General features: G+C 64.0%; 1 protein-coding gene across 1 annotated transcript; it reads right to left on the bottom strand.

Moving 5' to 3' along the window:
- Nucleotides 1-563: 563 nt before the first annotated feature.
- Nucleotides 564-5,615, bottom strand: CISH (cytokine inducible SH2 containing protein). Its single transcript, XM_079795714.1, has 3 exons — nt 5,280-5,615; nt 2,274-2,482; nt 564-2,054 (listed from the first exon to the last, which is right to left on the bottom strand). The coding sequence occupies exons 1-3, from the start codon at nt 5,297-5,299 to the stop codon at nt 1,528-1,530; spliced, it is 756 nt and encodes a 251-aa protein (XP_079651840.1). The 5' UTR covers nt 5,300-5,615; the 3' UTR covers nt 564-1,527.
- Between the last annotated feature and the right edge of the window lie 4,701 nt (nt 5,616-10,316).

Raw genomic sequence — 10,316 nt, forward strand, 5'->3', positions numbered from 1 at the left:
TGCTCTCCTACCCGCTTTGGGGTGCAGGACCCTGAGTGCGAGGAGAGGGCCCCCCAACTCCACCTGCCCCCACCTGAGGCCAGGCCCTGCCTGCCAGCTCACTGGCCACTATCCCCACGCCACCAGCTGCCCCAGCGCACAGGATGCCTCCCCCCAGCCTCCTGTGGGTGGCAGTGAGCTGTCCAGTCACGCCGGTGCCCCCGCACTCCCTACCCCTGCTCCCCAGGTGGCCGGCCAGGGCTTCTCTGGCTATTGGCCTCCTCACCTCAAAAGACACTGAGCCCAGGAATGGTCCAGGGCACCCACCCCCCCAGCCTCCCCTTTTAATCTAATTGGCCTCTCCTGCTGGCACATCTCGGGCCGATGCTCCTCTGCCACCCTGCCCTGGCAGCGGCCTTCCCTCCCCGGGAACAAGAGGCTGAGAGGACAGAGCTGCCCTGCCCCCCACGCTCCCATGGGCCCCCTGGCCCCCCTGCTCAGCCACAGCAGGTCCCTGAGCCTCGGATGACCCGGACGGAAAGCGGGGACGACGATAACAAGATCAGGGGAACCATCAGTGCCCAGACTCAGAAGAGGCCCCACAGGGCTCCACAAACGAAAGGACCAATTTTATTGCCATTATAGAAAAACCAGTGGAAGAAAAGACTACCAAGGTGTGTGTGTGTGTGTTTGTGACAGTAATTATTTTACAAAGTCTTCTCAGGCGCGCGTTTCTTTCGCTCTCTCAGGGGGCGGGCAGGCCCTTCCTGGGGGAAGCAAGGTCAGCGGAGCGGCGGCGGCCAGCGAGACCAGCTCTGAGGACACAGGGCTCTGCCCTGGGGGCGGGGGGGCTGTCAGGCTCCGCGGGGTGCTGAAGCTTTGGTTCCATGTTCTTGTCCATCCGCCCGCCTCCCGTGCAGGGCTGGGGGAGACGGGGCGGACACACCCACAGGCGGGGAGTCGGGTCTCAGGACGGGCTCTCCGCAGGGAGGAGCAGAGAAGCTGGGCGGAGCTGGGGTCCCCGGAGCTCTGGGGGCTCAGGGCAGAGAGGCGGGGCTGGCCCACCCGGAGGCCAGCCCGAGGAGAATAAATAAATAAATACGTGTAACTGCGCGGCCCGGCCTGGCCTGCTCCCCACCAGGGGCCGTCACGGGCCCCCTCCCTTCCCCTGGCCGCCATCCTCCCTGAGAGTCGGGCTGGAAGGAGGGGCCCGCCCCACCCCGCGAACGGAGAGCCTGCAAAGTCTCAGGCAAAGTCTGCGGAGCTCAGGAGGCTGCGGAGCTGAGTGGGCCCGGCCCTGCCCACGGTGAGCCGGGGCCTGCCCGGCTGCTCTCCTCTGACACGTGGCCTGCCACCAGGAGCCACATGGGAGCTGAGGGCGCGACCTCCACGTTGTGTGACACTCCCCGCTGCTCCTCGCCCCCCCAGCCTGGCTCCCGCGGGCTCTCCCAGGTCCAGCTGCCAGAAGCACGTGGGCACCGGGGTGACCGGAGGAGGGACAGCGACGGCCTGAGTCCAGCGGAGCCGGTGTCCCCTCCGGAGGACGGGTCAGAGCTGGAAGGGGTACTGGCGGAGGTAGTCGGCCATGCGCCGGGGCAGCGGCAGGCAGTCCACGTCGGCCACCAGGCGGTGGATGGCCAGGCGGCACAGGTGCTGCAGGCTGGGCGCGCGGCTGCGGTGCACGAAGGGCTGCACCAGCTTCAGGTGCACGGCTGTGGCCGCGGGGGCAGGCAGCGCGGGGTCCCCCTCTTCCTTGGGGACAGGCGGGGCCGGCGGGGGCGCAGGGTCCGGGCTGTCGCTCCGGCCGTCGGTGGCGCAGGAGGCCACGTAGTGCTGCACGAGGCTGACCACGTCCGGGAAGGCGAGGACGCGCGGCCGGGACAGGCAGTTGGAGTCCAGGCGGAAGCTGGAGTCGGCGTACTCGATGCGCACGTTGGTGGGGCCGCGGGTGGTCTTGACGGACAGCGTGAACAGGTAGCTGGGGTGGGTGCTGTCCCGGACCAGGAAGGTGCCCTCGGGCATCTTCTGCAGGTGCTGCCGGGCCTCGCTGGCCGTGATGGAGCCCCAGTACCAGCCTAGGCAAGCAGAGGGGGGGCCGAGAGGTTGGTCCCCGTGGAAATGATCTGGGGGCACCGAACCAGGGCGGGACTCGGTCTCCCCTTCACGCTTCCCTGGGGAGGCCTGCGCCTCCCCCACCTCCTGGGCAGGGCTGTGCCCCTCCAGTCCCGCTGCCGTCAGAGCGAAGCTTCCCCTTTCAGCTCAGCCGGGGAACAGCCTGCCCGCTCCGGACTCACCCGATTCCCGCAGGTAGGAGAAGGTCTTGGCGATGCACAGCAGGTCCTCCTCCGGGTCCAGCACCTTGGGCTCGCTCTCTGGCTGGGCCGGGGCCTCCTCTGCCACCTCCTCCGGGAAGGGCCCGGCAGGCAACGGCTGCATAACTGGCTCAGGCTGGGCCCACCGGGGCCGCTGCCCGATCCGCTCCGGAGCCGGCGAAGGACGAGGTCTGGAAGGGAGGGGTGGGCAGTGAGTCGAGGCCCTGCGCTCTCCCCACCTCCAGTGATCGATCCCCTGTGCCCCAGACTGGGCACGCGACCCTGTCCAGTCCGTCTCACTGTGACCCTCAGCCTCCCCTCTGCCCAGCCCTGGGCTCAGAGTCTGGCACCCACTTGCCACTATCATCACAGAACCCCCCTGCACTGCTCCCCCTGCACGTGGGTCCTCTTGAAGGACGCCTCCGCTCTCCTGCATCAGTGGGACAGGGAGTGGTCGCTGTCTGTGCGGCCCATTCGAAGCCCACGCCGTTCCCCGTGCGCATTTCTAACTCCCAGTGGCCAGCTGGCTCCGCACCACACTGACCCGATTCAGAGCCAAGGCCCCGCACATGGGTGTCCTCCAGGCTGCCGGCTGAGGAAATGGCCTGGCTGAGCCGAGGGAGGGACCTAGGTCCCCACTGGGCATCGTCCTGTCCTGCCCCCTGCTCCTCCCGGCTGAGGGTCCAGGGGGCAGTGGTCTCCAAGGCGCTGGCAAGTCCCGCCTCGCATCCACATGAGCTCCTGCCAAAGGGCAGGGTCTGCGTGCCCCTCTGGTCCCACCCTGGCCGCCAGCCCCACCGGGCTCTGCGATTCTGTGCAAACCTTGCTCTTCGCTAGAACCGTTCCCGCCCCCGCCACGGAGGGCCCGGCCCGCCCAGCCCAGACCGATTCTCCGGCCACAGCATATCCTCGGCTGGCCAGCCCCAACCTGAGCCCAGCATGATGGCCGGGCGTCCTGGGAGTGGGGCACGGCCCTGGGTCCCGGGGAAGCGGGGGAAGGGACAGCTTGCCCTCCCTCACGGCTCACAAACTGCACCCCTAGGCCTCAGCGCCGGGTCTGGTCCCCGGCCGGTCCAAGAAACGAAACCACGGGCCCGACCCTCAGGGAGAGCTTATAACTGAGTCACAACGTCCCGGGTGTCTCGGGGAGTCAGGGTCTCCCTGCCCCTGAGCCGCGCCCGCCAGGCCACAGGAAGGAGTAGGGGAAGGCCCTCCAGGCAGAGGTGACAGCAGGGGAAACGGTGCCAGATGCTGCCCGGGCGGCAGGAAGAGGGGGGGCAGGAGCCAGCCACCAGCCGGCCGAGGAGCACGTCCAACAATGAAGGTTAGAGGTGACCCTTCGGAAACCAACAAACAAGGGCCCTAAGCACCCACGGGCAGAGGGAGCCACACGGCCCCGGCACACCCCAGCCTGCCTGGTACTTCCCCCCTCTGGCTGCACCCTGGGGACCTGGAGTCCCCCTCAGGGAGCCGGAGGCCGTGTTCCAAGGCCCCGGCTGGGGGCCTGCCCGCTGGGCCTCCGCGTTCAGCTCAGGCCCAGGAATCTTCCAGCACGGCGGGCGGCTAGCCAGTCAGGCCGGAGCCTCTGGGGGCGGCCGCGTCTAGACAACTTACCCGGCGCATGTGGGTGTGGGCACGGCTGTGTTGGGCCCACAAGTTTCTGGTGAGTGACTGTGTGTCTGGGGAGGGGTGTGTCCATGGCTGTGGCATCGGCATGGCGGGGGTGGTGGCCTATCCGTGTGCCTAGCCCTGGAGTCCCGTCTGGGGACACATGCCCATGGGGCAAACAGCCCTGAGGGGGGACCTGGCCCTCCAAAGAGGGGGCAGCCCAAGCCTACAGCTGGGACTTGCTTCTCCCTCCCCAGGAGGGCCCGGCTGGCTATGGCTGTGTGCGTGGAGGTCTTCAAGTCTTGCTCCCACCTCTGGCCCTGAGTTTCAGCTGAAGCAAAGTGAGAGAGTGTGGGACCCTAGAAGTGGGGGGAGCTGAGGAAGGCAGGGTGGGGGGCGGCGAGGTGTCCAGGAGTCCCAGAATTCAGGGAGGAGGGAGGAAGGTGCTGGAGACAAGCAGGGGGGAGTAGAGAAGTACGTTCTTCCCGCCTCCAGGTTCCTCCAGGAGACAGGACCGCCCGCTCCGCTCCGCTCCGAGCAAGGGCCAGGGGCACATCGCCTGGCCCCACCTGGCACCCTGCCTCACCCAGTACCACCCAGTTCTGACACCAGCACCCCGGGCCACCGGCTCTCCCCGCAGGGGCTCTCTGAGCTGCCGGGTCAGTCCGGGGAGCGGCAGACCCCTGGCTGAAGGTGACGCCGAGGGTCTGGGCGCTGAGGGTCTGGGCGTTGGGAAGGAACGGCAGGAATGTGCCAGGAACGCAGCGCCCCGGCCAAGACTGTCTTATCAGCCCTACCACCCCCGCCAGTCTTTGGGAAACTTGGAGAAGGGAGGCAGGATCCTAGACCGGGCTGTGAGGAGGGGTGAAGCAATGGTGGGGGGGCCCCAGACAGGACCAGGCCAAACCCAGTTTCTCCCAAGAGCTGCTGGTTGGCAGATGCCAACTTGAGGAGAGCCACGGGTCTCAGGCTGCTTCCCAAGAAGAGCCCGCCGCTGGCCCGGGGCAGGAGCGGGGCGGCCGGACAGAGCGGGGCGGGCTGGCCCAAGTCCGCAGCAGGCCCAGGGCGGCAGGCTAGGAGCGCGCTCTGGGCCCAGGTGGGTCCGGGCAGGTGAGCCCCGTCTCGGAGGATGTGCTGCCATTGGTGACCCAGGGGCCCCAGAACCCAGGCTAAGCACACCCCGTCGCCAGCCGACCCCCAGCTCTCCCCCAGCGGCAGCGGAGTGGTCCCCATCCCTGCAGGCACTCCCCACGTCCTTGCGCTCTCGGTCATCTCCAACCCGCCCAGCCCTCCTCCCCGGCGGCTGGCACGCGGCCGGTGCTCTCCGGCGTCCCGGGCGGGCGAGGAGGTCGGGCGGGGCGGAGCGCGGCGCCTACTCACCCCTGGACGCAGAGGACCATGTCCCGGCAGCGGCGGCGGCAGCCCGGACCCGGGCTCGGCTGGAGGGCGGCGCGTGAGCGCAGAGCGAGCTCTCGGGCGGGCAGCCGGGGCGCACGGGCGGCGGGAGCGGACTGGGAGGCGCCGGCGCGGGCGGGCCGGGAGGGCGCGGGGGGCGGGCCGGGAGGGCGAGGCGGGGCGAGCCGCCTAATCTTTTGTCCTCCGCGTCCCAGCCCTTCCCGGAAGCGACGTCTTCCTAGAACCGCGGGCCGCGCCGCTGGGCCGCCGAGGGGCGCGGGCGGGCGGGGGCGCAGACTCCGCGTCTGGGGCCGTGGGGCCTCCGAAGGAAACACCTTTGACAAATTTCCAAGAACTTTCCAGGAAAAGGAGGTGGGGTCCCGAGCGCCGGCCTATCGGAGCGCAGGGGGCGGAGTCAGTGACCGGGGCTGACGCGCTCTGCGGGCTTGAACTTGACCTGGAGGAGGGCTGGGAAAGACCCGGTTTGGAGGGGCCGGGCGGGGCCGCGCTCTGCCGACCCGGCGGGACTTCCTCCGTGCACTCACTGCGCGGGGACAGGCGCCTGGTTTCTGTGTCGACGGCAGCGCGTGGGCGGGGTCCCAGGCCTCCTGGCCGTCCGCCTGGTGTGCCAGCGCCTCTTGGACCCCCGGACTCTGGGTGTAGGGTGGTGTGGGGAGGTGAGTGGCATGGGGTGGGTTTGGAGAGGGATATGGGAGAAGAGGAAGGGTGCGGAGGGGGCCCCCAGATCCAAGCAGATCCGCAGGGGTCTAGTCTGTGGCTGTCACAGCCGAAAGGATCCGGGCAAGGACGTTCTCTGGGAAGTTCCGGGAGAAGGAACACGTCGGAGCCTTTTGCACCTGCAAGGCCACCCAGTCTCCGCCCATGCTGGCCCCTGGCCCGCCCGCCAATCAGGGAAGAAGTGACGACCCATGGGGGGAGGCAGGCGGGGATGGTCCGCCCCCAGCCGGCCACACAGGACAGTCCACCGTGCCTCTGGGCTGGTGCGTCTCCAAAAATGCGGAAGTGAGACCTGGGGCTGCAAACATCCGGAGTTTACCCGAGGGGGGGGGGGCGGGTGAGGGTAGAGGGTCGGAGCATGACACCGGATCCAGTTCCATCCACATGGAGCTGAGTTTGATCCTCAACAGCTGGTATTGCTCCCATTTTGCAGACCAGAAGACCGAGCCCCAGGGAACAAAATGCCTTGCTCGGCAGGAGCAGGGTGGGAGTTTGATCCCAACTCTGAATCCTGAGCTCACACGCCTACCTGTGACCTTCTCCACCTTTCCCAGTTTACTGGGCTCACCAAGGAGCACTGTGAGAGACCATAGGGCTGGGCACACCTCCCCCAAGCCCTTCGGCCAGGAGGAGGGTGAGAGGATTGGAGAAGTGGCAGGGTCCACCCTCCTCACCTCCCCCCACCCCCGTCCAGCCGTCCAGTGTGTGCCCCAGGTTCCCGGGGAAGAAGAGAAGCTCAGGTCACCCACTTTGATGGCTGGGGCCCCTGGGTAAGGCAGTTCTTCAATGGGAACCGTCTACTGTCCCATCACTAAAAGACAAAGGGACGTCACAGCTGCTAAGCAGCAGAGCTAGGATTTGAACCTTGGGTTCTACGGGGCCAAATCCCCAGCTCTCTACCCCAAGGCTCCATCCTTTCTCTCCAACTGTAACTGCTTTACTGAGCGCTTACTACGTGCCAGGCACTCTCAGTAATTTCCAGCCTCACTCCATTGTCTAACTACTACTTATTTCCTCTCTTTACAGATGAGGAAACTGAGGCACGGAGAGGTTACCATGTCCCCTGGATCTCACAGCTGGCAGGTGGTGCCCAGGGTCCCAGCCCCTCCCCACTTCCTCTCTGGGTGCTGGAAAGCGTGCCCTGCAGAATCAGTGAGAGGGCAGACTGTAAGCTAAAGGTTTGCCCTCCCACCACCCTTTGCACATTGGACAGCGCTACGCACCTCACCCGGTGCTGTGAACGGTGGTGTGCCCCTGCTTTGCCCCGCGTGCCCGCCTGCCCCAGGTGCTGTGGGTCCCTCTGGCCACCTCATTATCACCCCTCCTGGCCTGGCAGCTCCTGGGGTGTCCCTGCTGACGCTGGTCCCACACCGCCACCCACTGGCCATTCCCCCCCCTGGTTTCACTTGCAAATGCACACACAGATTGTCCCATAGAGGTACCCTCCCCTGCTCCCCCGGGATGGGCCTTGCTCCAGGATCTCCCTGCCCCTCCCCACCCAGAGCAGTCACCTAGTGCACAGCAGTGCCTTCCTCACGTCGGGCTCATTTGGTCTCTATATTCTCACTAGGAACAGTCTCTCCTCTTCTGAAGGACAGTCCACATGTGTAGTGTGTGTGTGTGTGTGTGTGTGTGTGTGTGTGTGTGTGTGTTCAGCTCTCCCGGGCACTCACTGGGCCCTGGTCACTGTGACTATTCCAGAGGCCTCAGTCCCATCCCCTCGGACAGGCAGGTATCATGAGGTCCGTGTGGCAGGGTCTGCCCCCATGAACCCACTCCTGCCCCGGCCCAGCCGTCCCCAATGCTGAGCCCTCCCCTCCGTGTGCAGGTGGGACAGGAGCAGCAAGAGGAGAAACCGTGTGTTCGGACTCCTGGGTTGTGGAGAGCGGCTACAGCGTTTGGGCAGGTGCAAGCCTGGGCTAAGGAGAGGGCACGATCCTCTTGTGGCAAAGCCACGTGCAAGTCCCAGCACAATTACAGCCAAAGGCTGTCGTCGTCGTCAGCTTGACCTTATGGTCCGAACCTGTGGCCCCACGTAGCTGAGTGATACAGGCTGCGGGAGGGGCGGCAAGTAAACAAAGCTTGACCAGGTGCATGTAACTGAGTAGATTCGAAACTCCAGAGAACATTGTAAACATCTTGACCACGCCCTTACTGTGCCACGTGGAATCTGGCTATAAAATAAAGACTTGGCTTGCAGGCTGTGGCGCTGTCTCTCTATCAGAGAGGGCAGCGTCCCTCTAGCCCCAGCTTTATTCTCTTGTCTGTCTTCTTTAATCCTTCACCGCCCCCCACTCCCACCTCAGGCTCACCCATGGCCGTGCCGGCTCGGCACACTGGGTTAAGAGCAAACATCTGTCTGTGTGGGACGCAGGTGGGGAGTGTGTGCTGTGTGAGCACTGGCATTGGTTATGGAGACTGCGGGGGAGAGGCACAGCCCTGGCTGACTTTTGTCATTTCTGCATAGTTTGAGTTTATTATAATAAGCAAGGATTACTTATGGAATTTAAAAGTTTAACGAAAAGGACACCAGTTTAAGAAAAACAATTATAAAAATGTTAGAGGAATTGTAATCTAATTAACTCCATTTTTATTTATTTTTAAATATACTGTTATTGATTTCATAGAGGAAGGGAGAGGGAGAGAGAGATAGAAACATCCATGATGAGAGAGAATCATGGATCGGCTGCCTCCTGCATGCCCCCCACTGGGGATTGAGCCTGAAACCCTGGCATGTGCCCTGACCGGTAATCAAACGGTGACCTCCTGGTTCATCGGTCGATGCTCAACCCCTGAGCCACGCTGGCCGGGCATTAACTCCATTTGTAGAAAACAGGTTACCTCAGAGCACTGAGACGCCCTGGGCTGGGAAGAGGCCCCAGCCCCCACCCTCAGCTGCCTGGTCCTTTGCTTATGAGTGGGACTCTGCTCAGCCTCGGGTTCTCCTGACCCAAACCAGCGGGAGGGTCCTTCTCCAGCTTCCAAGCCATGGAAGCTTCCAGATCTCAGGCTTCCTCCAAGGCTCTGAGATCTCAGATCAGATTCTCAGATGGGGCCCCGGGACAGAGGTCCTGGGGCCAGCTGAGCATAAATGTGCGTGAGAGTGTGTGTCTGTGCATTTGTGTAAACATGTGTGGACATGTGTGTATATGTGAGCTCTGTGAGAGTATGTTTGTACATGTGGATGTGGGAGGGGCCAGGGAGTCACACCAGAGGAGAGCCTAGTTTGAGGGTAAGAGCTGGGACCTGGAGGTGTCCTTTGGGGTTGGGATGGGGGCTACTGACCTCTGGCAGGGGGCTTGACCTCTCAGGTTTCTCTGCGTGTCTGCCGTGTAGGTTGCATGGGATGGGCACAACGCTCGCTTTTCCAGTCCAGTGAGATCATTGGGTGCCCAGGTAGAGCACCCACCCAGCGTCTGATCAGGAAGAACGGTTCAGCAGGTCAGTTGAGGCTGTCATCAGGCCTCCTGTTTCACGGAACCCTGCTGGTTTGAAGGTCACCTTAGGAGGCTCCGTCAGCCTTAAAGGGCCCTCAATTCAATGTCTGCACACAGCGGGTCCCCGCTCATCAGGAACTGCTGCTCTGAAGAGCCTGGACCCGAAGCCCAGGCGTCCACGTGTGTCTGTGTGTTGAGGAAGGGGGGGGCAGGCAGGGGGGGCGTGGAGGGGCAGGTCGCTGGTCCCTAATCCCGAAGCCTGAGAGCAGCTCAGAGACACCTATGGGTAGGACAGGGGCCCCGGCGGCTGCGGTCCCGCGGGTGGCCTGTAGATGGCAGCAGAGGCACGCGTAGGGATCCTGTACCGAGTCGCACCTGCCTAGTCCAGGTGAGCCGCCCGTTTCTCGTCCCTCGGCCTCGGGGTTGGGGGTGCGGCGGGGGACACACGCAGGTGTGGAGCAGATTTGTCCAAGGAGAGAGCAACACCCCCTGCAGCTCTAGACAAGTTGCTTCTCCTGGGTGAAATAAGAGTTTAACGGCTTGTGATGGGAAAACTGGCTCAAAATAAGTAAGGAAGCCTAAGAACAGACCTACATGTGGAAGGGGAAACCACAAAGCTAATAGAGAATCTGTCACCGGGGTGTGGGAGGAGGAGAGTTTTTATTTTTCATTTATTTTAGCGAGGGAGGAAAGAAGAGAGAGAGAGAGAGAGAGAGAGAGAGAGAGAGAAACATGGGTGTGAGAGAGACACAATGATCAGCCGCTTCCTGCAAGCAAGGGCCTCCTCGGGGAACGAACCCGTAACCTCCGGTGCGCCGGACGAGACCCCAACCAACCGAGCCACACT

Source organism: Cnephaeus nilssonii (assembly GCF_951640355.1).
Source record: "Cnephaeus nilssonii genome assembly, chromosome: 17".
NCBI lineage: Eukaryota > Metazoa > Chordata > Mammalia > Chiroptera > Vespertilionidae > Cnephaeus > Cnephaeus nilssonii.

Excerpts from the sequence above, each read along its gene's own strand:
- CISH (XM_079795714.1), bottom strand. The coding sequence starts at position 5,299 with ATGGTCCTCTGCGTCCAGGG. Across the intron at positions 2,483-5,279 it reads ATGGTCCTCTGCGTCCAGGG|ACCTCGTCCTTCGCCGGCTC; the intron begins GTGAGTAGGCGC and ends CCTCCCTTCCAG. Across the intron at positions 2,055-2,273 it reads CTCCTACCTGCGGGAATCGG|GCTGGTACTGGGGCTCCATC; the intron begins GTGAGTCCGGAG and ends CTGCTTGCCTAG.